This window comes from Haliaeetus leucocephalus, unplaced genomic scaffold (genome assembly GCF_000737465.1).
Source record: "Haliaeetus leucocephalus isolate CR32 unplaced genomic scaffold, Haliaeetus_leucocephalus-4.0 Scaffold840, whole genome shotgun sequence".
Lineage (NCBI taxonomy): Eukaryota > Metazoa > Chordata > Aves > Accipitriformes > Accipitridae > Haliaeetus > Haliaeetus leucocephalus.
Window position 1 is genome coordinate 391,947 of NW_010973276.1, and position 27,078 is coordinate 419,024.

Below are 27,078 nucleotides of genomic sequence, written 5' to 3' on the forward strand. Positions count from 1 at the left end.
GTCTTGGAGAGATGCATCTTTCAGTAGGTTGTGGAAGGACTGTGACTGGGGGAGGGACCTACTAGATATTTTCATGATTATTTTACCAGCTGGAAAACCTCCTGAATCAATCCTGATTGTCTTGTTTCTCTTCATGCAGAGCAGAAAAGCTGTTACTCATCATTGTTTTTATAGTTTTCTTGATTAGGGGTCCCTGTTCCTGCTAAGAGTCTAATCTACGTAGCTGCTCCTCCTCTGTGGCGTTTCTCTAAGCAGCAGATCCCCCTGTTGTGGGGAGGGGGCTGAAGTAAATAGCAGGAAACCTGCTGTGCTGGCGTGTGCTGCGAGCGCAGCAGCCGGTGTGCCCCAGAGGCCCTGGGCTGGTGCATTTCACTGACTTCAAGCCGCTGATCTAAACAGACCCCAACAGTCGATCTGGGAGGAATCCAGGGAATGAAGGCTAATCGTGATAGTTCTTAGTTTATGACACATCTGGGCACATAATTAACAGTTATTGACAATAAATGACTACTTGGTTTAGCAAGAAAGCTGAGCTTCTTGGATTTCCTGTAGGATGTAACCACAGGAAATTAATTTGGCGCTTTCTGATGACATCATCTTGACCACAGAGCTTCCTCTGAACAAAAAGCTGTTTTTCTTGGCTTCCTTTGCAGACATTTTTATAATGCAAATGTTATAAAGTTGCAGTAGTGCTGATGTGAATTCCACCAGAAGGGAATTTGGTGTGCGACTGTAGTGAGGTAATCGTTTTGCCTCCAACTGTACAGAGAATTGGTGCAGAAGGTAAAAAGTGCTCCTTTGTATGGGATACTACTATCCTCGGAGGGACCATTGGGTTCTGAAGCTGCTGAAGCAAATGTTTGTACCAGGGGCTTCTGCTGGATTGTGTCACCCATAAACGGAGGAGGAAGTTGCAGAGGGTCTGGCTGTAGCATTCAGGTCTGTCCTCCCCCACACAAGCCTGGAGAAAGGAAACTTTGTCAGCTGAGTAGGGAATCATATAAGCTGCTCAAATGGACTGAAGATTTTAAATGTTTTTCTCTGGCACAGGGAGTCTGTGCAGCTCCCGTTACAAGCGCGGTATCATTCTGAGTACAGTCCGTATGTCCAGACAGGTCATCTGCTCTTTGCAGTCACAATGTGGGGAAAAGTTCAGGCTGTTTTGGCATACTTGTGCTCAGAGAGAGAATGGAGCAGAAGTAGCTGGGATTTGGCATATCTCTAGTGTCTCCAAGAGAGACCTTGGGGTATTGAATATACATGTGGTTTTGGTCTATGCAGATGAGTAAGAAGACTGGTTCTTAGCAAGATGCTGTAATGGGCACCATGAAGTAGCCATCTCCAGTGTCATTTCAGTGCTTTCTATCACAGTTAAGTGATGGGTAGGATTTTTTGACCAGCTGCAGTGGCTGGTCAAGAAATTCATATGGGCTAATTCTGTGAGATTGTTTCTGAGAGAATTAGCAGACTTAAAAGTACAGTTGATTCAGGAGACTAGAAATCGTAAGGGATTTCCATGAATTCTTTGGTTCCTGTGGAGCTTTGCAGATGGTCAGTAGGATACCATCCTAAAAAGGATGACAACAGAAGTGAGGTGCAGTAGAAGAGAGGCAGGTAGGCAGGACCATCTGGAAGGACAGTTGCCTCTCTTCTGATGGAGGTGAGTGCGGGAGTTCAGCTCTGAGATTGTTTGGATGCAGTTAAAGAGGAAATAGCAGCACAGCTTGGTAGTCTGTCATTTCTCTGTGAAGATTAACCAGAGCAGATTTCAGCGTGGGCTGTCTTGGCCTGCTGCAGACCCTGGGAATGTACTCAAGTTGAGAATCCTGATGAAGTCTACGCTGCTGCTCTTTTTACAGTGATCTCTCCTGTACTAGCTGAAGTGAAGCTGATGTAGATATACCTATCCATGCTTCAGCCATGCCACTGGTGGCAGGGTGGGCATCACTGAACTGTGTCTTTATGGCTCCTAGGTAGACAGCACAAGGTTTGACCATACCTTCCTAAGTCAGTGGGATGCTGCATACCTTGTTTGATCACAGAGCGACCACAGGGGCTGGTGGCTGGCAGGACCGTAGCTCTGTGCGTGGGTGCGCATTAGGGGACTCACCTTTGGGCAGCTCCATTAGCACTAGCTCCCACTAAGACCCGCTTAATTCATGCACAGAGGTGGAAATAAAATACTTTCAGGCTGGTGGGGCCCCTAGGTACAGGCTTGTCTTTTCCTTTCTTGTTCAGAGCCAGCTGCAGGCTGTTAGAGTTTAACCACTCCTGTCCTGAAATAATGGCATGCTGTCTGGCACAGGGGTTAGTGCTTCTGAGCAGGGATGAGAGGATCCGCTCTCTAAGCCAGACTGGCTATGGTGGAGTGAAATATTGACTTGGTTTCCTTGCTGCTTGATGATGCACGGATAAAGAGTTACAGCCCTGTCCTACACTGGCAGTAGCCTCACATTCTTGTGACATATACCATACTTTCTGTTACTAAAATGTCAGCGCACGTTGTCTGTTGGTTAACGTGCTGAGGAAAGTACATACTGGCAGGTTGGGCTGCAGCTCTTTTTTCCAGTTTTTATATAGTGCCCGTGAAACGTCTGGGAATTTTACAAAAAGAGGTTCCCTAAACCAGCAGCCAAGGTACTTGTGATATGCAGGAGGAAGAGTGACAGATCATGTTAAGAGGGGAGACTGGGGTTACATTAGTTTAGCTCATTGCCTTTTGCCCGTCACAGAAGCTGGCTCTGATGAGTATCAGAAGCTTGCAGTCTGTGAGTTTTTCCTTGGAGAGGACTAAGGCCTGCAGTTACACTAGTACAGGATTTCTGATAGAAGAGTCATTTTTCTGCCAGCCAATGGAGTTACAATAGGAAGGTCACCTCTGCCAAGTCAAAAACCACTCAAGATTAAATATACAGGACAGGGCTCAGCCATGACAACATGGCTAAGTGCTAATGACTGAAGGTATCTCTGCTCAAAGCAGGGAATAAATCAAACTGATGCTTTGTAGAGAGAGGTGGTGGGGCAGAAGATCAGATTCAGTAATTATTTAAAGTCTGGATAGAAGATAAACTCTAATGAATTCCTATGTTTTCATATAAAAGACTTTGTACGTGTGAGTAGGATGGAGCAGGGTGGCAAGGCAAGGTTTCACTTAAAGGATCAACTTAACCTTTAGTGTAACTCGCTGAGTTGAACTTGACACTGAACTTAAAATCTGTGTCCTATCATCACCTCCCAGGAAAAATAGGTGGTGAATTTAATTGCCTAGACTGCCTGTTTCCTGATCAATGCAAGACATTATTACATCTTAGGAGTAGTACTACAAGGTCATTTGTCTTTCAAGAACCTAAGGATGCCAGAGAAGCCATGCCCTTCAAATCATAAATTGCAGAAGTTCCTTTTTCAAATTCGTTGGCCTGGTTCCCTAATGGCAGGCTTCAAGGTGTGACAGCTGAATACTCAGTCTGACCCTGTCTTTGCTGCAAGAAACCCAGTCAGGGATATCGGGGATAGAGTCAGGTGTTGGCTCTCATGCAGAGTTTTGGCTGAGACTGGTCTGTCTCCACCACTACAAAGGCAGAAGACCAGGAGTTCACTTCAATGTCTCAGGGCAAAAACAGTTTGTGTCTTGCCTCTGTTGGGGTTTATAAGATAGCTAGTGCACGTGAGTTGTCTTGCAGTACAAATCTATCCATTTTTAATAATGGAGGTGCAGAATGTCTGTACTATATTTTTTAAGTAATTATTTTGTTTCTAACAACAGGTAACCCGATCTTCTGAAAGCTGTCAGGTAACCCATGTAGTGTGTGTTGATGCCACATCACAAGCTGTGATTTAGACAAGGGTAATGCAACCAATGAGCTATGCCAGGGTCAGAGGAAAGACTGGAGTAAAAAAATAAATATGAAAACTTTCAGTGCCTGTAACACTAGTCTCCCGTGTTCGTGTTCATCTCTAGCTGCTGCGCAGGTGTGCAGAACTGTCTTGTATTACGAATTCTGTAAAGTCATAGTGCCAAGGTGGAGCTAATGGTGGGTGATCTCTCAGGATGGGCTGGAGTGGCCCTTTTTAATGGCCATTTGGAAGGACCTGTGTTCCTTCCAAAGCATTTAATTTGGAAAAGTACTACTTGGAGTGTTTTGAAGCTGTGAGGACTGACAAGCAGAAGTGGAAAGGGAAAAGAAAGCTGTGGAGCCCTTCCTCGGGTTCAGTGTCCAAACCCTCATATAGGCTGTGCTTGAATCTTGTCTTGCAGAGGCCACTGATACTGCAGGGACTCCGCAATATAATAGCTCCCCTCTCCTGGGCCATCAGACGCCTTTTATTACAGCCCCACATTCAAAAATAGCAGGGCAGTAAGGGAAAATCATAAAGTAACCATAATAAAATTAATGCTTGTGTGAAAGTGCATTGCCAGCACTATGCTTTTGGGGAGGATGATGTTGCCAGAAGGCCACTGGGTGCTGGCAGCTCCTGTGTGTTGGCTGGCTGGCACGTTTGGAGCCGGACTGGACCTTTCATTAAAGATGCAGCATCCCTCTTTGCTAGGTGGGAATAAACAGAAGGCATTGGGTGAGGAAGAGGATCATTTGCACCCCTGAACTCTCCTTGGGGCTAGAATGAAGATGCAGCTGAACAACTCGAGTCTGTTTCCTGCTGCCCCTTTTCTCAGGGAGCATGACTGTGGGAAGGGTGGGGGGGCCTGGAGAAGAGCAGAGGACAGACTGATGGACTTTCAGCGCTAGCTTGCCCTTGTGTTGACTCAGGATGCCCAACAGCATGCAGCAATCATTCTGGCCTGGTTTTGAAGAGATTTTCCCCCACCTCCCCTCTAGAAGCAGGTGTTTCTGGAAAGAAGAGGTGCAGAACTGGCTAGGGCTCAGTGCCCTCTTGTTACTGCCCGCTTGTTTCTATGGCCACTGGCTGCTGCACTTAGGTATTTCCACAAGCATATGTGGCTCTGAGAATTGTCCGCAGCAGGTGGGTATGCTCAGTAACAGGACTGATGAACTAGATTTTACTGTCTCAAGATGGTTTTTAAAAATGATGGCAATTGTAAGGCAGAGTTCATGTTTGCAGCTTCAGCAGATTTTTTTCAGAAAGGTTGACTGCAGGAAAAAGGGATGATGAAGATGCTAATTAGAACTGGGTGGCTAAGTGGCATAGGAGAAAGGTGTTTATTATGCAGGCTTACATAGGCTTTCTGTGTCACCTTGCTCTTGCATAGCTATGAAAGTTCTTGTTGGCAGAGGAAACATCAGAATGCAGAAATTCCCACTATAAAGAGAAACCATGGGCTTGAAGCCAAGGAGACTCAAGAAACCAGTTAGATGCTACGCTTTCTACTGCAGAGAAAGCACTGGCATGGAGCTGACTGTGATGAGAGGCCTTTGCTGGCAGGAGAGGACTGTCACGTTGGAGGGTTGTCAGGGACAACCGTCTGCTGTGCATCTCTGGAGGTGGAGTGCTAGTGAAATATGATTGCTGTGACAGACATAACCAGGGTCTGGATTCAGTTGGGAATTTGCAGATTCTGCAACTGTCTGAACATACTTTGTGTGCAGCTCAGCCGCTGGTGAGTATTTAGCTTTGCAATTCTACTAGTTTTCCCCAGTTCCCTTTAAAGCATGTCGGAGCCAGCAATGAAACACAGCATAAAGCTCCTACATTTTGTAAACTCCAGCTACTTACTGTCAGGCTGTGCAAGTCAAAGATCAAATTTCACTTTCTTATTTCCAGAAGGAGATGCAGAAGGAAAGATAGATCATTCCTTTCTACTGAAATCTGTAAATTCTGTAAAGCCAAGGTTTTCTGCCCCTTCCTGAAGGGAAGGGGAAATGCTTTCCAGGTGTCCTTCCTGCCGTGCTTTGTCTGTACAAGCCACATCTTCAGTAAATAGCAAAGCCATAAGTATTTAGCCTTTTGCCTGAACTCCTTGTGTGCATTATGGTACAGGGCAAAAGAATATTTTTTTTAACATGTTCCTTGCCAGTCATTTTAGACATATGTATTCTGCTGAGTTAAATAAGGAAAAAGACTGGAACACAGTGTGAGTTAGACCTGGCACAACTGTACTTCAGGAGCGACTCTTCATTCTTCGTAAAACATGACCTGTAGGGCCCTCCAATGTACTCTGAACCTTGCCTGCAGTGCTCTGAGCTACTCTCTTCTGGGATGGTGCAAAGGCTGGGGTGCTGCCGATGCTGTAAACTGGTCACCCTCGGCACTGCAAGCTGAACGGCTCCAAGCAAATGTGGCGGGGTGGTATCAGCTCCGGCTCCTGCTTAAGCAAGGTGTGTGTGCCCCTAGCTGAACTTCTTTCTGAATGAATGGCATAGGAGCTTGTCCGAAATGTGGAGTGCCTCCCTGGTTGCCTGCCCACATCCCTTCCTGGCCCAGAGTGATTTCTGTGTTTGGACTGTGCTGGCAGCCACAGGGCTCCTGCCAGAGTTGAAATAACTGTTTGTGCTTCAATTGCGAGGGTCCCTGTGCTTGCAGTTGTGCTGCAGATTTGGCTGGAAGCATGAATCTGTGCAACCCTTCCTCTCTGGAGAAACCATCACAGGGCATGTCAGCATGGAGTGAGCTTATCAGAACATGTGCAGCTGGTGAACTGTGGGCCAGGTTCCCCTCCTGATACCTTGTCAGGCATCCAGAGCCCTTCCACAGCTGTGTAGACTTCCCCCAGTTCACACTGCTGCAGCGTGTCACTGAGATTGAGCATGACCTCTTACTCTAGCTTCAATAGTGAGCACAGCTTTTCCTCACCACAGTGCCAGTGGCTGACCTTGTAGCTGGGATGCGAGCAGCCTGCATGTTCCGGCACGTGGCTGCACTGTGCCACATCCTTGCAGAGTCAGTGGTGCTGCTCTGCTGTCACCCAACTCTGTCATTGCAGTTCTCCCTGGAGCAAGCCTAGTCACTTCACAGAGAGTTGCTCTTCCAGCTGTGATCAACTTCCTCAGTCCCATTGCAGCTGCTTGGCCCCTGACAGAGAGGAGCCTGTGCATTGCATTTTTGAAGCATGCAGGGGTCTGTCTTTTCAGGGCACACACAGCTGGCACCCTGGTATGTGCCAGGTCCCAGGAGACATCTGTGGCTGCCAAGGGTACATGTGTTGAGCAGGAATGGTTCAGACTGTGTGATGAGGTTCTGGAAAAAGCATTTTTCTGACTTGATACTGGTAACAGTTTCCATGCCTGTACTAAAAACCTGGACTAGCTAGCATATAGCAAATAGAAGTGCACTCGTCTCTGTACTGCCATGTATGTTCAGGAAGCAAAGAATGATATTTCTGTGGTACAGAACATTTTCTGAATTAATTTGTTCTTCAGTGTCCATATTGCTTGTGATCAGTCCAGTGCATTTGTAACATAACTGTTCAGTTATGTGATGAACAGCTCTTAAGTATGGGTTGGGGCTGATTCAGACTCCACTGAGTTATGTGGCACTTCTGTCTCTATAGCTATGTGATGTAGTGAACTGTTGATGAAAGCGTCTTGTTACACATGCTACATGCTATATTTGTATGGAGAAGGCCAGGAGAACAACTGGAGAAGAGCACAATCCACTCAAAAGGGGCTGTGGGGACAATAAAGCAGCCAGAAACACTGGCCCTTTGCTTCCAGAGAGGGTGGTGAACCTCCCTGTCCTTTACCTGTACAGGCTGGAGAGATGTTGTGTAGGAGGTGGTGGAAGGCTGTTTGTTGTTACTGGCTTAGTCCCTACAGTCATATCTGAGCTGTCTGGCTTCTGTTGTGTGGCAGTACACCATGCTGTACCTTCTCTTGGCTTGGCATGGTTCAGGCCATCCTGGAAGGCTTCATGAAGGCTTCCAGCTCATTGAAGGTGGGCTAGAGTCCTGTAGCCCATCTTCTTGCATGTCTTTTGGGACGGGCTGGTCTGTTACTACCCCATTCCACTTTGCAGTCACAGCCCAAGCTTAATGTGCATGAAACATTGCATGTGTGTGTGATTTTCTTACAGTTGTTGATAATTTTTAAGAGAATTTGAGAAGTGTATGCAGTGAGGTGAAGACACTTCTGGTTAGCTAACATGTGCTTGCGAAATCACATTTATATTAGGTTGTGATTTCTGTAGCACATCTTTGGGGAAATAGAAAGCACACCCAGACCTTCCATACCGCATAGCGAAACAGGCTCTTTATGTGTGTGTGTGTTCTTCCTGAGCAGTATCTTAACTGTTGCCAAGAAATCCCTTCTGTTTACCGTTCTGCTTGTGTATTGTTAGTTACTTGGGTGCACAGCAGTGGGCTAGGTGCTGCTCCTGTTCTATGCAGAATTTAGCTTTGCATGGGTTATCATTCATAGCAGTGATCCTTTTCTATTGCATTCAAGTGGCTTTCAGGTATTTTAAAATATAATTCCTCATAGGGCCAACTTTGTCTCTTTCTCACTGAAGATCCTGAAGTGATCATCACCTGGTCACTTAATTCCTCGTTTGTGCTTCATTTATTGTCAGTCTCAGATGGAGTGCTAAGAATCAAATTCATTTATTAACCACAGCTTGAGGGAGCCCACAGCAGTTTCTCTGCCCATGGCATTTGTGTGGGACTCATCCATATGAAGAGGTGTCTGTCCCTGGGGCTGCCAAATTTTTCAGAAGGAAAAATCTGAAAATCTTATGACCGCAGTTATTTTGTTTTGTTTGCAAACAGTCTGGAAAATGAGGACAGGATATAAATACCTCACAAATGAGAACTGGAACTTTCGAGTCTTCAGACTAAAGCAATTTGTCGTGCATGAAAACATTGAGTAAGATGTCAGAAACGGGCTGTGGAGGCAAAAGTAGGAAAGTAGTATTTGCTGCAGTAAGCAACAGAGCTTTGCAGAAAATGAGCAGAAAAGGTATTTGTTTCTCTGCTTTTCTGTTTTCTGTCCCTTTTCCTCTTCTGTAGTGAAGCCACTACTTCAAAATAATTTATTACGTAGTTGTCTGCCAGAAGTGGATTATCTGCTGCCTGTAGCAGCATGAACGGGAAAGACTTAAGAGGAGAATATACCTTATTCCTTATAGCTTTATCACATCTGATTGGAGTTCCAGAAGTAAGGGACAGGCCAAGGAAGGCTTTGCTAATTGATAATCTATATTAGTGGTTAATGCAGCCACTGCTAATAGAAGTGCAGGAATGACAAGTTCAGGGTGTGACTGCTGCTACTGTATTAAACAGCAAATAGCTTTCACTTCTTGAGCTTTTTCAGGAGAAGAGATTGGAAATGACATGGGAGCTTTTGTTAAGAACTTAGTGTGTCTCTGTTACTGATACCACAGGACCACAGCCTATTGCATAAGCACTGTGTGTATATATTGCAGAGGTGGTAACTTGGCAGGAGCGTCCTCCTAGTCTTGTGTCAAAAAAACCCCCAATACCTTATCAAAAAGGTCAAGCAGCGACAAGATAAATGGGTGACTGTGGTGCATCTATATTCATAAACGTTTTTAGCACATGGGATTACCTCTTCATTCTTGTTTCTCCATTATGCCTTCTGTTTTTCTCTGGGGTTCTTTTAGGGGATCTTTTGAGTCCTGGAGATACTTTCAAGAAATTGAAACAAGCTGGTTTTTGATTCAGCCTCTGCGTGAGAAACAGCTTTCCAAATCCCATGACACTTTACACAGGATTTACAAACAACAGAATGGTTGATCAGGCTGCTAACCACTCAAGCAAAAGACTGCTCCCAATCTCTGCTCTCCAAAGAGGTGAGAGACCAGCCTCAGTTCCTAGGAACTCAGTGGAAAATTACTTGCAGAAACCAGAAACGTAAAAAGATCAGGCCCTTGCAGTTCATGGACTGGATACTTGCAGAAAGAAAGGGTCGCTTTTCCTTCGAAAGTTGTTGTCTAGTCTGAGCCCTTGCACAAAGCCTAGCATCACATAGCCTTCTTGCTGATCTCAAGCTGGTTTTAATATGTATTTTCATTATTACTGCGGGGGTGAAGCTGCCAAGAGTCACTCACTGCCCAGTGTGCAGCTTCAGCCCACAGTCTCCCAGTCCTGTGCTGTCAGAAATGGGTAAGGTCCAGATACACCGTTGGCTGGATTGGCAGCAGTTTCCCGACTGGCAGCTGAAGTGGTGGAGGGGCCCAGCAGGATTTCCAGGGATCAGCCAGGAGGCTGAGCTGAAGGATGAGGGAGCTCCATAGGGGATCCCAGCACATGTGCCCGATCGTTACTATGTTGAGACTTGTTGTGGCTTGAGTGTTTTTTATTTTACAAGAGGTATGCCCTTTACACCAAAAGCAGTGTTGTCATCTTCAGGACTGCGTAGGACCAAAGAGTTTCCTTGCTTACCAGGAGACTGGCACCGATACTTTCCTAGCTTTTTGAGGAGGTGTTTGCAGATTCTTGTCCATGTCTTCTGGAATCATTGCTGATTTTGTGTGAGGCTTGAGGGTGATCTGATTTATACAACTGAAACTTCAATACTGGCCACTTGCTAGGAGGACCTGGCTGAGCAGATCAGAGTAGGACAGGTGTGCTGAATCCCTCTGTGGAGGGCTGCTGAAGGAGGAGCGTGAAGCAGCCAGTACAGAATTAGGTGAGAGTGGGGCACGTTGGTTTTCCAGATTTCCTAACAGGACAGAAGCTTTATTTTTACCCCTACTGCCCTTGAAGTCTCAGGTTCTGCAGGTGTTGTGATTTCAGCTTAGTAAGAACTTGAGAGATTTGACTCAGTCTGCAGAATGTCTTCCTGGACACTTCCTGCACGATTGTTCAATTGACTAAAGTTCAGCCTTTGTCTGGCCCAGATGTTTCGCTGTGGGTGTACAAAGCTACAGACATACACTTTCCAGTTCATATTGTTCCTGTGTATACTTCTACTTCAAACAGCTGGTCTTTGAGGCGCCTCTAATTAACCACTGGGATTCAAAAATCTGACCTGTGATGTAGCTATACATTGAAACCCTCGTTAAAAAGTGCGGTGCTATCCTTTGCCTCATTGATTTCAGCCTTTCATTGCAGACAGTAGCCTTGCTTCATTAGGGATCCAGAGCAAACTCCCTCATACCCTGGAGGAAGGCTTACTTTCCAGGAGGAAGGCCAAGTACCAGCTGCTAAGAAAACACTTGCCATATGAATTCATTTGAGGATTCTGGGTCTTCTAGGGCACTAGTGCTGCATTACATCTTAAACTGAATTACCTGCATGGCCGAGAGGATGAGTTCAGTGATGTGAGCAACCATAGTGCTTGAGCATCAAGTAGTTGGATTTGTATAAGAGAACATAAATTCTTTGCCTTTCTCTTTCTGTCTTTAGCAGCTCTTTTTAGAGAAGGTCAGCTTGACTGGATTCATACAGGTTTGTCCAGTTCAAATGTGATAGGATTAAGCAGAACAAAGGGAAATCTGACCCAGTGCAGGAAACTTGGGAATGCACTAAAAGGCCATGTGCTTTGTTTTGTTTGGACTTGTGACTCAAAAGGGAAATGTAATACTTCCTCAGGATCTCCTTTAAATGTCCCCACTTGACCTCCACAGCACATGGATTTTAGCTGAAAGAAATGCAGTCTTCTGGTTTTACTTACCTCTCACAGTATCTGCAAAACCTAGCACTCTGCTGAGGCCTGTACCTGATTGCAGTAAAAGAAATGCAATAGAAAGCTTGTGTAAGAGCTGCAACTTGGGGACCAGTGCTCTCTGGGTTTTCAGAAGGCCCACCTCAGCCAAGGTTTTCCCAAATTCAGTTTCCAGTGAAGTAGTATCCAGCTTTATGAGCAAGAGTAGTGTTAGGATTGGCACAGGTCAGCACGCCACTGTAGGAGTTAGAGATTTCTTTGCCTGCACAAAGAGCTTCTCTGGGTTCTGTGAGATCCAAGTTTGTAACGTGCTGGCTTTTTCTTCAAGGACTGACTTTGACCAGGGCATGAGTCACTCCTCAGTGTCATCACCTCAGAGAAGCTTGTGGTTTTAAACAAGGGCTTGTTTTCTTACATCATCACTAAAAATGTCAAGTCAGCAATCATCCCTAAAGTGATTTCACACAGGAGCCTTTTAGACTATGTCCAGAAAGCTACCAAATTTTGGCTAGTTGGGATAAAGATATGTGAGCCCCAGGTGATGCTTAGACTTGATGCTGAGGTCTACTTTGTAGTGTTCCTGGGCTGGTGTATTTTGCGTGACTTCCTTTTCTTTGTGGAATGAGAATTCAGTGCTGCAGAGCCCACCCCAGAAAAGCAGCACACTCCTCCTGGGTATCCAGCCTTTGCACAGTGAGTGATGTTGCACCGGCTCGCGCAGTGAATGTGAACAGCCTCTTCGGTATGAGTGACAAGCAGTTTTACTCCTAAGAAATGGGTGTAGGTGAGGACTGCTTTCCAGCAAAACACTGCTAACTTGGTCAAAAATATTTGCAGTTCTGTTAAGGGAGTAACTCAGGTTTGGTTTTGCAAGCCTTCTAGGCAGAACTGGACACCTAGCTCCTAAATTATAATGGAGGAGATGAGTAAGTGGATTTTACACTCTAGCTGTTATTTTGATCTCCAAATGAGCAGCTGAAAGTCAGTGTTCCCTCTGAACCCTTTGGTTTCAGGAAGATGACCGATTATGAATAACCTGACAGTCGAGCCATGGTGCTGTTCAGGCTTGCCTGGATTCACATAATTTGTCTGATTCTTTTGTGATGAAACACGAAGAATAATCAGTCCTCTAGAACGTCATTTCACTGAACAAGTAAGGAATGAGAGGGCTGGGAGTGGATTGTTAGCACAACCCATGGCAGCCTCTGTCACAAGCAGCAAGTCCTTGACACCTGGAGAGCTATGGATTTAATCCATTAATCAAGAAGGGACTGGAGCTATCTCTTCCTGCTGTATATTTTGAGTTTTTCTATTGTGTCATCAATTCCTGGTTATTCCCTTTCAGTTAGCAGTAGTTACAAAGTTCCTTCCGGGCATTCGGATACTAGTGCTTCTGTTCCATGGCTTTGGCTTCTTTGGGGTTTGCTTTTTGGTAGTTTCTGTGTAAAAGACTGAGACCTTCTACAAATAAATTGGATTTGACAAGGATATTGATTCCAGTGTTTGGTTTTTGGTTTTTTTCCCTCAGGAAATAATTACCTAAAAGCAAATCTGTTCCTTCTTTCTGTGTACAGATAATGTACAGGAGAAGAATATTGCCTGCTACTTCCTTTCTTACTTTCAAAAACATACCACATGAAAGAAAAAGCTGGATGTGGTACTGGCATATCAGCCTCACCTTTGAGGGAGGAGGGAAGGGCAACTTTGAATGTTGATTGGGCACCTACTGTATTTGGGCGTGAAACTTGCATTAGTGCGTAAATCAGTAGATCTGCAAGCCTAGTTATGAAATAATGGTGGATTCTGAGGAAATGATAAAGGGGCTTAATAGAAGTGGAGATAAAGTGCAATTTAGAGCCACTGGATCATTTTGGTAGGTCCTGAAAGTGCTCATCCCCTGTTATGCTACTGTCCTGCTTGTGTGCACAGCAGCTACATAGCCCATACCTATAAAACAAACAGAGCTTACATAGAGAAAGAGCTAAATGCTTACACAGTGTTACGTTACTGTAAGCTAACCTCTGTACTTCCTATACAGAAAAGTTACACTGATGTCAGATAAAGTGAGATTTTAGTCTTTATGGTGAAGCCAGCAGAACTCATCCTGTTAATGTTTTCAAATTTAAGTATTTCTTTGTGTGTGTGTGTGTGTGTTCAGAAACAATCTGTTGAAGCTGTCTTCCCCTTACCACCCCCAAAATACACTCAGTGAACCAGGAAACTTTTGCTTGCATTCAAGAGCAAGAGCTGGTTCTCAAAAAGAGCGTACTGTTGACTGTCCTGAGTACAGATGTTATGAATATGCATGGCTGATCTTTTGGATACAGCTCCACTGCATCATGTAGGATCAGGCACTGCTGTTACCCCTTGCCCAGAGGGAGAATGGAAGTGGAGGGAAACAGCATGCAAGAGCATTCTGCAGTCAGGCTTTTGGATTTCAGAAACGCTTAGTCCATGCCAGTTATTTCCCCACCTTGGCTATAAAAGCTCAATTTCTGATCAATCCTAATTGGTGCCTGTGTTTAGGGGTTAAAGCTACCTTAATAGTAGGATACCAGGCAGAGCATTTTCACCTTGCCCATTTTAGGATTATTATACAATGTTCTCATTTAAGGAGGCTGTGCATTCAGTTAAAGAATTGTTTAAATGTAACATAATTGGGAAATGACCATTCTCTGGCAGGGGTGAAATATCTAAGAAACACATGTCTCCAAGTCACTAGGTCCCTATTAGTTGTCATTCTGTGATGCACATCTGCTTAACATCAGACTCTACCTTATTCAGCTGAAAAAACTAAGCTGGCTGTTGCTCCCAAGAAAAAGAGAGCAATTAGAAGCCTTTTTCAGAACTCCCTTCTGTGCCTCAGCTCAGTGGCAGAAGAATCTGCTTTCTATTAAAGTGATAAATGGCATAATTGGAGGTGTAAGCAACTCCCACTGTAAAATTTGTCTTTGTCAGATATATAAAGCATTGATTTTCTTTGTTTGCTGATGCAAAACTCCACTGGTATGAAGCTGTAGTCTCCCATCACCCTGCTACCAAGCAGAGGTTTGTGCTAGCACAGCTGGAGTCTGTTTCACATGTGTCAACTTTGTACTCTCACTGCAACGTTTTGACTCCTGCCAGTGCATATGGGAATACCCCTACCCTGTTGGCCCAACGTGTGAGCCACTTAAGAGTTCCCGGTGGATCCTATTATGCAGAGGATTTTATTAAGTATACAGTGATGAATTTATCTTCTGGAATCCTATTACTAACCCCCTGAAGTGAGTCATTGGTGTCCCCCAGCAGATGTAATCACCAAATTGTTTCTAAACACTGCTTTAATGTCAAGCTCCACAGTCTTTCCACTGATTGCCCCCATGAGCATATAGAGAGTACTGAATAGTTATCTTGCTGGAGAAGAGATGCTGCATGAAACCAGCCCTGGGGAAGCCAGAATTGCCATAGGCTCTGCTCATGCAGACTCCAAGATGATTGGGAAGTGCTTCTCTCGGATCAGTTAACAGTAGAAGCTGCTGCAGAATAAAACATGTGGGGACCATTGGTGTGAAGGCCATGGCAGAGGGTAGAGGCAGCCTTTCCTGCCTGTGTCTAGCTGTCTATGTGAGCAACAGCCAAGCCTCTGGAACAGCCCCAGCTTTCTAATCAAGTTGGGCTATTTCTTGTCAGCTCTTTACCCTTCATTTTCCATTTCTCTTTTTGTCTCTTTCTACTTATTTTTCTTTTCTGCTTCACTTGTCCTCCTCCCACATTCTGGTTTGGACGATCCAGCCCTGGGCACTCAGATATGTAAGCCAAGTCTTTTTGCATGCCCTAAGAACAGTTGCCAAGCTTGTACCCTTCATTCTAGGTCTTTACTGTGAGCCTGGAAATGCTGTTGGGCAAAGGGATTAGGAGCCCTGAGAAGAAACATTTCCAGCCACACAGATTTTGCATCCTATGATCCACTTCCCAGTCTAGGAGACCTCCTAAAGAGGTCTTCCCATGTACAGTATGAGCAGTCTCTGCATCTGTCAAGTTTCTCTTGTGCACAGAAAGTCTGAGATCTGCTGCTTTCCATTTATGCCTCTTTTCCTTAGCCGTGGCCCATTAATATCATCTGAGTCTGTCTACATGGCTCTTTGCCATAGCTCATCTTATTCAGCAATCTGCATGCATAAATGTCCACTTTTTTTTTTTTTTTTTTTAGCACCCCCAGGAGACACCAGTTTTCACTGACACCTTGTTTTCCAGAAAGACACTTCCATTTTCTCCCCAGCTATATCAGAAGTGGTGGTAGTGGCCTGTCTTTCAAAATCAATGAGGCTGCTAAATCAGTTCTGCTGATTGTGTTGTGCCAGCCTACTGGTTTGTTCTGTGCAGCAGTGAATTTTTTGCTCACCAGCAAGATGAAGGGAGCTCCGATACACATTGAAGACTGTAATGGGCCCCATGCAGTATTTTGGTCTGGGCTTGTGCAAGATGTCTGCATGTATCTATTTTTTTCCATTATCTTTCCTAGTGAGATTGTAAATGACTCAATACTATGTATTTATTAATTTTCATGAAGATTTGTGTAAAAATGTATTAAAAAGAGCAAAAATTTTCATGTTGGTTTTGTAGAAGCCTCAAGACAGGCCCCCTTAGACCCTCTGTTAGGTAAGAGCCTTTGCTCACCAGTGTCAGCCAAAAAATTACTTCACTGTGCTGCTTGAAAGTCTGCTCCCAGCTCTGCCTGCTGCTGCACGTGCGGAGGTAGCCGGTCCTGCCTGCGCAGCCTAGCTGGTCGTGGCAGCACCGAAGAGGGTCTGGGACATCTACGAGTGCCTGCTCTCCAGGAGCAAGGAGCTGCAGCCCTCTCGGTGCAGGTCCAGATCCCTTCCTGAGGCATTGCTGTCCGGTTGGGTGCCCGTCCTGCAGCGGCCAGCTGGATGCCAGGTCTAGCTGGTGACGTGGAGTTTTCCAATGGGATGAGGAGTTGTGGGAGGTAGGAATGAAGTGAAGGTGGCAATGCTCTGCTGGGTGTCCTGCAGAGGTAACTTTTGGAGTGAATATGCCTTTGGTCCCTGATACTCTGAGCCAAGTGCCTGTGCTTCTGCAGAGGCTGTAAATCATTTATTTCTGGAGGGTTTAGCTGGTTTTCACACCACCTGTGATGCTTGCTGTTGGAGAAACACCTTCTAAGCCCAAGAAACCGCTTGACCATGTGACAGCATGTTCAGTAGCTTTATCCCCAGCCTGTAACTATGTCACTGAAGAGTTGCTGCTAGCTGCTCCCCTCTCTGGTCTGTGGTAATTACAGCAGCAAAAGCAACTTATTTCTAGTTCATTATAGCATGTATTGGCAGCATGAAATCCAGTGCTGCTCTCACCATCTGTGGGACTGAGCCCAAGGCTTTCCCGTCCTGCTGTCATGGAGTGCTACCATGGCCTTGCAGGGATGCTACAGGGCTTCCTAATGGTGGCTGCTGCTCTGCCTGTATTGTCCCTTGCATTGAATGAAGTTCATCTGCAGCACTAAGTGAAAAAAATCAAGACACTTTGAATTCTGGCAGTTCTTCCATTATAATTAAGCTGTCTGAAAGGATGCCTCAGGGAGAGCAAATGCAGCTTGGCTATTTACAGAGCTGGCTAAGGGAGAGCTTCCTTATAACTTCTCTATCTTATGACCTATAAATTGTATTTAATAGCTAATCTGCACCTCAGGTTCTTGTATCAGAAAAGATAGTTTCCCTATTAATTTGACTCGGCACAGCATATTTACAGTTCCTCAGTGTGGAAATACTACTCTGTTAATGCTGCTGCCTCTTACTCTCTGCCTCTTGCCCTGGCCCATAGATCTTCCTGACTTAGCATTATTCTTCCTATCGTGATACAATTTTAGTAAAAATAATCTTTAGGAAGGTTTCTGCTGCCACTGTTTTTGAAAGTCATGAAAGGCTCATTTCTTCAGGGATGTAATTTCAATAGCAAAATGTGGTTCCAGCTGAGAGGTGCTGAGCCAGCTCTCTTATTCTGATTCGCTTTGTTTTTATATCTGATCTCTAGATAGCATGGTCAGGAAGAGGTTAATCATTTGCCTTGGAGAAGGGAATTAAAATCCTTCATCTGTGGGGCATAGCCAGTCTGCAGGTGGGAGCCAAGCAGGAATATACCAGTTCTTCAAGGTGAGGCGAGTGTCCAGGGTGAGGGAAAGCTCCCTAAGTTGTGTACCTTGTGGGGGCAGATGTACGACTTCACAGGGAAAAGGTGGCAGGACTTCCTGGTCTGATGCTGGGTGGGTTGGAGAGGTTCATCATGGCCACTCTGGGCACTGATGGGAAGCCACCACTATCCCTTAGCTACTCCAGCTGCTTAATTTAAGCAAGTGTTTTTCTTCCAACCTTGATGTCAGTGTACATTTCTGTGCGCTTGTAGTGTGGAAGAAGCAGCTGCTTAGAACAGTTAAAAGAGGTGGGCTTTAATCTGCAAAGTCTTGGGTGAATTTAACCCCAGAGGTCTGCTTGCTGTCTGAACCTTGCTGCGGAGTTGTGGTCTGAGTCACGTCTCATGCGTGCAGAGCAAGAAACTCAGTTTTTACAGCTCGCCTTGCATTCTCTGGGGGTTAGTCTGGTGTTTTTATCAGTGGTGTTGCACTGAAGCCTTTCTCCAGCTCTGTGATGTCCAAGCTGGTTGGCATGACCTGTGAGGTGCTGTCAGTTGCATGGCTTGCGGTTACCATGTGGAATGCCATTTCATGGAAGAGATCTTGGTGTTGCGCCTAGGGATACTGCACCCAGAACGCTAAAGTGTGCTTGCTTCTTAAACAAAAAGCACCAATATCAGCTGCATTGGAGGGCCATCCAAGTCATAGCAAGAGGGGAGTAGCAAAATAAAATAAAAGTATGCCACACATGTGGCTCCAGCAGTTGAGCAAAGCAAGAACAGAGGGAGCATACCTTTCTTCCTGACACTGGAACAGCTGAAGGGGCCCCACCTACTTGCAGCCTGGTGGTGTGGCGAGCTGCTCTTCCCCCCCATCACACCACTCAGTGTAAAGATCATGCCTGTTAGGAGATAGGAAATTTGAACAGGTGATCAGGGAGCTCAGAATTCACTGCATGAACAAGAACACTAGCCTGTGGGAGTGCATAGCCAAGGATAGGAAAAGGGTGAGGCTGCCTCTTTGTTGGTAGCACAGGGCTATGCCATTTCAAACAGCAAGGACAAGTGTCCTGAGATGCTGTGTCACCATCTCAGATGGAAGGGTGGGCTGGATCTTTCCTGAGCTAGGGTGCTAGGGAGGGGTGAAACCAGTCTCTCTGCAGTCGCTCACCCTGACTGCTCCTTTCTGGAGGTTTGGAAAAGATGGCTGTCGTGAAACTGGGTCACAGCAGCAGCTGGGTAGCAAAGGAAATGCACATGCAGGGACCACGGAGGACTCGGGGTCAGGGCTTTGGAGTGAACAGCCACGCTGAGGCAGCAGATGTGCATTAGGCAGAAGGCACAAACCCCTGCTCTTGGCTCCTTGCCCTGCTGTCTGGCTGTGTATGCTCTGGCTCTGCCAGTGGAAGGAAGGCCTGCATCCTGGTAGATGCAGTGGTCAAAAGAATCTTGATTCTCAAATAATTTGTCTTGTTAAATACAGCTGTTTCTCAGTGGTAAGAACTCAGGTTTTCAAATAGCTATATTTATTTAAGATGTCCCCAGGGGACAGAGGCTCCAGCTGCTGAAATACTGTTGTCTTTGCTGCAGTCCCAAGGTGGTTCGGGGCTCAATAACAAGTGATCTTGTGCTAGAAGGACCCTGATGCTGCACAGTAAGAACTGTGCTCTTGGGAGCATGGTGTGATTGGCCAAGCAGAAGTACGTGAAGATGCTGGTGACTGCACTCTGGCCTACTGGTATTGCAAGATAAGCAGCAGAAGCACTTCCCTTCTCCCAGCTGAGTTCTGGCTGCCAGTGTAAGTTTTCCAGCAGCAGCTATTCAATGACTGTTTAGCCTGGAAAGAAGAGACTGCAGAGTCCTCATGGTGGCTCAACCTGCAGCATGGTTATGTCAAGTTACGCATTCTGCTGCTGATCTCTGACGGTGCTTTGGCATCAGCCTGCAGAGTCTCAGGAGTCTGTTGCTTTGATGTGAGCTTACTGGGTGGAGGGTGGAACAGAGCAAGCATTTGTTTGCAATGTTCTCTGCAGGTGAATATCATTATTTGTCTGCTTTCTTAAGAGCTGCCATGGACAGGATCATTGGCTGTGTTAGCAGGACTTGGTGTAGATGTTAAAGTAGTTATGAGAGGTGACATGAGGTGTGGCTGCCTACAGAAGTGCTGCTCTGGGAGGCAGCTCAGGCTGGTCCTGTAGGGCAGTTTTCTGCAGCGATCACTTTCTGTGTTTCCTCGGTGGTCTCTGCATCTTTGCAGTGCCATACTTCCCCTCTACCAGGTACACATGCACACTGTATGCTTCAGAGAAAGAGATAATCCTAGCCTTGTTTTCCTGAGTCAACCTCGTTCCTGCTGCCTCCACCTGAACTGCCCTGAGGGGTGTAGAAGAACTGCAGAGAGTAGGTTTTCTAGCTGGTAGTCACATTTTTTCTCCAGAGTGGCCTTTTGTGGCTTTGATTTCTAGGACTGGGGCCATCTGACTTGTTGCCATGCATACTTGTACTTATTTTTTCTCTCTTATCCCTGCAGGCAGCGTCCTCAGCACTGAGCAGTCTGGGCCATGTGTACACAGCCATTGGGGACTACCCAAATGCACTGGCTAGCCACAAGCAGTGTGTCCTCCTTGCAAAGCAGTCCAAAGATGAGCTCTCTGAGGCGCGGGAGCTGGGCAACATGGGAGCAGTGTACATTGCAATGGGGGATTTTGAAAATGCAGTGCAGTGCCATGAACAACATCTTAAGATCGCCAAGGAGCTGGGGAACAAGCGGGAGGAAGCTCGAGCCTACAGCAACCTAGGCAGTGCTTACCACTACCGGAGAAATTTCGACAAAGCTATGTCCTACCACAACTATGTGTTGGAGTTGGCCCAGGAGCTGGCTGAGAAGGCCATTGAGATGCGAGCTTATGCTGGCTTGGGCCATGCAGCTAGATGTATGCAGGACCTGGAGAGGGCTAAGCAGTACCATGAAGAACAGTTGCACATCGCTGAGAGCCTGCAGGACCGAGCTGCTGAAGGCAGAGCCTCCTCCAATCTAGGTAAGGCCCTGACATGGAGCAGAATTTGTCAGGGAGTGCCGTGACTGTCAGAGCTGCTGCCAGGATGCAGGAGGTTTTCTGTGTGCTATTGTCTTAGTTACCCCAGTTTCACCAGGCTGTCTTCATAAATTAAACAGGCACTTGGCAGATTGTGTGCTGATGTAATGTATCCCATGTTCAATTATTAACCTGCTCAGAAAGACACCAGAAAGCACAAGCTTATGGCAAAAGGGAAATGAAAAGGTAAAGTGCATTTGAAGAGCTATTTAGGTGTCAGAAGTAAGTGTAAGTCTTGCACTAGGGCAGGAAGTGACCTGGTTTATTACCTGGCCATTTCTTTGGGAGCTTGTCAGCTGGAAATGTCAATGTATTGCTGCCTTGTAAGTTGGGAGACACATGGGTCAAATCCTAAGTTTGTTTTCAGAATGTACCCATTAAAATAATAGAATGTAGGAGTCTTGTGTTCTTCTAAGGAGAGTCATTGGCATCCTGCTGGCAGGCTGGGAAGGACTGCATTACGTCAGAGTGACGTCCATTCCTGCTGCTTCTTCACGGTGATAGATGTGGAAGCGAACAAACATGGATTTCCATCTCTGCCATGGGATGTGGTATTTGTGCTGCTGATGTTCCAGCTGTCATTAAGGATGTGTTCTCAGCTGGCTGGGAGTGGCAGAACAGGGCTGTTGCTGGTATAACAAAATATGTGTTTGCTGGCAGCCCCTGAATCTCAGCTCTTGCAGGCTGCCCCACGCTGTAAATTAGCTTCTGTTTCTGCTTGGCAGTTGGCACTTGGTTCATTTGTAGATGCTAATTGTACTCTGATGTTATCAACAGCAGGTAATTGAAAAGGGCTTGATGAATTACTTAATTTCTCTTAATAGCTAAGTCTTCAGAGGCTGAATAAAGAAGATAAGGTGAGCTGGAGAAAACAAAACAGTCCTAGCTTTCTAATTATTGTTGCGAATCTCCTACTTTACACAAATTAGGGCAGATGTGTGAGGCAAAAATAGGTTTGTGAGGCAAAAGCGCTTGTGGCATGCTTAGCATTAGAGACCAGTGAGCATTGATAACATTTCTGTTCGTATGGCAGAGCACCCAACAGGCAAGAGGGCTGGGGGGATGAAGCTTTGCATCTGGCTTCCTCTAACCTATGTAAGGGCTTTTGCAGAGAACAAAAGCAGATGCATCTAGCAAAGCATAAACTACATTGGCCATCTCTGCTGCCAGCATGGGACTGGTCTTGGGGAGATGCAGAGACGTGAGGGATCCACCAGTCTGTGGCAGGGATAGAGGGGCCCATGTGGAGGAACGGGACCTTGGGTTGTCCAGGCAGGGAGCAGGGCAAGGTGTAAGCTCTGGGTCCTTGGTGGGGGAGATGGAGACATCGTCCTTGGCTATGCTTGGGGATCACACTGGTTTCCCAGCTCATGGTTGGGACTGAGGGAAAGTTCCTCTTGCTGTGAAGCTTAACTTAATGCATTTTGTTTCCAGTGGAAGCCGAACATGGGGTGTGCAGGCTGTTCTGATTGTGTTACTGGGAGATGGCACGGCTGTGTTCAGCCGTGAGCACCTATAAAATGGGGGTGGGTGTGCTCTGAGCAGCACTGGCAAACATCCAGAGATCAGAACTACTTTCGTTTGCCTCCTCTCCAAAGCACTTGCTGCTTTCTGGAGAATTGCCCCAGTTCTTTCTGAGCAAATCCAGGAAAGTGGGGAAATGGAAGCTGTCAGTTGGTATTGTTTTTCTTCCCTACATCAGTGTGGTGATGAGCCATCGTGGGTTTTCCGTATTGTCTCCTGTTTTCATGAGCCCTTTGCCATTGGGCAGACCACAGCTCTTTTGCTAGAAGAAAGAGCTTAATTCAAGTTCTGTAGGATTTCTTCTAATTGCCTGTATGTTTAATGTAGTCTGTCTCTGTCTTACTCAGCATCACAAAAAAAACCCAACAAACTGGTACAGAAATGGTGAGACAAGATGGGCGCAGCAATATGCTGCAAGTGCTGATAGTCGCTGTAGTTGCTTTGCCTCATCCCAGAATGAAGCAAACGCTGCTGCAAAAGAAAGCAACTTGCTCTTGTTTCTGAACCTTCACAGTACTCACTTGCAGTTTAAAGTCTCTCACCATTTTGCTGGCTCAAAATTAGTCAAGTTGGGACTAGAAAATTTGTGTAAATACCATTATTAATCTGTTTTCAGCATGTAATTCCAGAAATTTTTGTAAAAATACCCAACCAACCAAACAAAAAAACAACCAAGGAAAGAGCTTTGGTGCAGCAGAGAATGTTTTTCTTGTGTTGGATTTAAGCCTAAATATAACTTTTGGTTGGTATGCTGACTCAGCCACTCTACACTTTGTATTAGAATAGTTTTCCTAGCTTCTGAGTGCAGGATCTCACGTTTCAGCTGTTATTTGGCTATATTTTTATGTCTTCTCTGTCAGAGTTAAGTTATACTGGAGAAAGAGAACATGCAGTTCTTGTTGAGAAAGTCTCTTACTGCTGTTTAAAATGCATCCAGTACCAATTAAAAAGTCAAGTCTTAATTGTCTCTTTCATCTAATCCACATGCAGAACAAAACCTCATCAAAATAACCATGCTGACAGGCAAAAAAATGTATCTAAATGTGTGTTTCCAAGCCAGAATGTTAAGAGTTGGCCTCTTTGCTGAAGCAACAGACATTTTCTGTTTGCATTTCACTGATTTAGATGGAAAGCTCTCTTAAGCATGCTATCTAATGCTGAGCAAGACAGACACGGAATATAACATAGCCCAGCTGCTGTAGTGCTCTACAGGGAGATATAATGCGCTCTGTGACTCAGTAAGCAGAAGATAATGGACTGAGGGCAAGTCACAAGTTACCAAGCCCTTCACAACAGAGAGATGTGGAGTTTAACCAGAAGTCTCAGATTGTCAACCTTTGCAAAGCAGATGGTGTTTCCAAATGCCAAGGCTCCATGTAGAGAGCTGGCTTCCCAGCCTCTGCAGCTCTTAAGGGTTCCCATTGCCATGGAGAGAGGACACTTCAGATTATTAATAAAACACAGTTTCAAGTCTCTGCCTTGGTGCTTAGCATCTCTTTGCAGTTAGAAGAGAACTTCTATGCCTGCCTATCTTCACGTGCTTGTCGTGTTGTCCAAAGGTGCCAGGTATTTTCTTTTGAAGCGTTTTTGCAGTTAGGATCAAAAAATGTTATGTTTGGCTGTCTCTTCCCCAGTTGCTGAAGGACTAGCTAACTTGCCCAAGACCTTTTTCCCTCATCTCCGACCTCTCACAGGTGCGCTTATCCAGCCAGCTGCATTGCAGCAGAGCATGCATCAGAGGATGATGCTGTTAGGCTCTGCTGTCTGCACCAAGGAGAGGGCTGGGACATGGGTGAGCTTCAGAACGAGGTTTGCTGTTTCAACTTTCAGCATGTTCCTATTTCATTCTGAAAGAGCAGGTTCAGTCAAGAGTGATGTTACCTCAGTCTAAGCTGGAGGCCATGGTGTAGCTGTGACCCCATCACGACGCAGAGGTTTGTTCTGCGCTGGCTAATGCTAGTGGGAGACTGGAGGTCCCTTTGACTTCTGTCGTAATTGCTTGCTGGGCTCCAGCACAGGAGCTACAAAGACTGTTCCAAAGTTCATCTGACACATTATCTCTCCTCTTACAATTTGTTGCCTGAACTGGAAAAATCGGTGATGTGCATAGGCAGAATGTAGCTTTTATGATGATTTTTCTGATGTCATACAGGTTTCTACCCAGTTCTAACTGTATTCATCATTAAAGAAAGAAAGCTTGTGGATTAATGTAATTTGTGCCATTTTTGGTGGTTTATACTGTATAAGGTAGTAAAGGCTTTCTCTGGCCATCTCCCCTCACGTCTGCTGGGTTCCTGTCTTGGGTCTGTTCTACTGCATCCTTCGTGTACTATTACAGAACGTAGTCTAGCTGCCTGACCATAAGACGTATCTTTTATTTTGAAGTCAGTAATTATAGCTGTAAGAATGAGTCAGAATGCTGATGTTTTGAAGTGACAGTGTATTTCTGGATCCTTCTTCCTTAAGTGCCACAACAGATGGGTGACAGCTCGAGCAAACAGCTCGAGGAGAGCACAGCTTTGTTCTCTGTTATGCTGCTTGGTTTTGTCCTGGATATCTCCTCGTAAACATTTGCTCACTGTTTTTCTCCTTTCTTGGCAGTAAAGAGGCTGACTAAAACCTTTAGAACTGTGAAGGCTTCATCTCCCATCCATCTACGAACCTCATTTTTGTCTGTTGAGGAATGCACAAAGAGAGAATATATTTGGTAGGTGATGATTTTGGAGTCTGAGTCAGAACCTTTCCTTCCTGGGCCGTCCTTTGTAATTACCCCTGGCAAATGATCGAACATACCAGGAGGTGCTGTGTGGGGTCTCTTACCAGGTTCCTCTTTTCCCAAGAGCAACCTTAATTTTTTAGATTAAATTCTGGGAATTTGCTCAAGCAGGGCTTGTGACAGAGAGCAGCCTTTTTGGTGGACATAGTATCCAGGGTGAAACTCCATCCAGGGTAAAACCCCATCCATAGCCTCTCCAGAGCGTGGCAGCACTGGCTGTTTCAGTAACCTGTTGCCCTAATCTCTAGTATGAATTTTACTTCTCTGGCTGCTGTTTGCCTTTCAAAGCCATGCTCTGTGTCTGACTTGCTATCGTCCTCTCCCACTTTCCTTTTCCTTCATGCAGGACAGGAGAGGTTTGTGTCCTGGGGCAGGAATTCGTATTATCTCCAGCCCCAGGTACTCCTTTTCTTATCTATCCTCAGGTATAGTATGAAGTGGCAGTGGGAGAGAGTCTGGGTTGGGTCAGTGTCCCTGACACTCTCTCCATTGTGAGTTCCTCCATGTTGAGGAAGAGAGGTAATTACAGTGAGCATAGGACTTCTCACTAGCACCCTCATCTTTCATCCACCACTCCTGTGGACACAGCATCTGAGTTGTCAATGGCATTTTAATGGTGACCACTGTGCACTGACTTTTCTGTTCCTCACAGTGGAGTTTCTTCAGAGTGCTTAAGCTTTGAGGCTGAGCTGTGGCATCCTATCTGCTCACTAGGGCCTCCTAAATGACCTTGGATACCAAAGATTTTTCCTTCTCTGTCAAGTCAGCTGAGCGCCAAAATAATCTCCAGCACTAACAGATATGTTGATCCAATGAGTATAAGAGGCCTGAGGTGGAAAAGTAAGGAGAGGAACTTTGTGACAGCAGTAGGATTCACATCTTAAGGCTGATGATCCATGGGTGGCCAGAGGAACATCAGCCTGATCGAGCGTCTTGTGCTCTGCACACAGCAGTGGTCTGGCCTGAGGACTGTAACAGCTAATAGATACACTAGTACAAGAGCTATTTAGAAGGATTTGGGGGGCACGAGAGAAATTGTAAGCTGAAGGATGGATTTCACACCAAGCTCCTGACGTTATCTCTTAATGCATTTTTTTAATGTACTAGGTGCTAAAAGCAGGAACTTGCATTCCACACTGCTCCCAACACCTCTTGCAGAGAGCAGCTTTGCAGATGTTTTTCTCAGCCTAAATTTTCCCATCTCAGTGCCATGTGGACAACAGAAGCACCAAACCACAGGCCAGACCTGCTTGGGTGTCATCTTGGTATCTAAGGTATCAACTTGGAAACTAATCTAGATTTGGGGAGATGGAGGTTAAATAAATTATTTATTGCATGTTCCAAGAGCAGGATCCCTTGCAGCCCCAAACGAGCATCTCTCTTCCCTAAGAGGCATCTGGTCTGTTTCTTGCAGTTGTTTTGTTGCCTAAGGTTGCAGCTAAGGAGCTTGCATCATGCAGGACATGGGAAAGAATGTGAAACAGCTCACACTTGACATGGCTCACAGATAAAACATACATGAAACCAGTAGCAAGGTGTAGAGTCATCATCCCCTGAGAGCAAGGCATGTGTCTGCCAGTCCAGGGCCAAGGTTGTCTCTGGCTTTGACAGTAATTTTAAGTGTATAGCTGAGGATAGACTGAGGATGGGAAAACACAGTTGCCATTTGATGGGAGGGAGGCAGAGCAGTATGCTTGGAAATTAGGGCAGGAAAGACAGCGTGTACAGAAAGGATGATGGGAACCCACTGAGTAGCAGCAACACAGCAGGGGAGTGAACTAGGTGATTGCTCTTGTTTCCAGGCACTAGGGCAGCAAGGCTCTGTAGGTGTAAGCAGCCAGTCTGTGGTGCCCGTGCATCTCTGGCAGACTATGTCGCTGTAGTCTCTCTGTAAGATCTAGGTGGGTGTGTGTTTCCGGCCATGTGGTGGGAAAGGTCTGCATGCCATTCTGAGTTCCTCCAGGTGTCTGACTTTACAGCCAGTCTTCCTTCTGCCTGTCCTGTTACTCTGTATTTCAGG

The 27,078-nt window shown here is 45.7% G+C and overlaps 1 protein-coding gene across 2 annotated transcripts in view; it reads left to right on the forward strand.

Moving 5' to 3' along the window:
• The window catches only part of TTC28 (tetratricopeptide repeat domain 28), a 195,257-nt gene that overhangs the window by 125,745 nt on the left and 42,434 nt on the right, over positions 1-27,078 (forward strand). For both annotated transcript variants that reach the window (XM_010582040.1, XM_010582041.1), the window contains exon 6: positions 20,194-20,701. In XM_010582040.1, the coding sequence (XP_010580342.1) occupies positions 20,194-20,701 (508 nt within the window). The remainder of the gene's footprint in view (positions 1-20,193; positions 20,702-27,078) is intronic.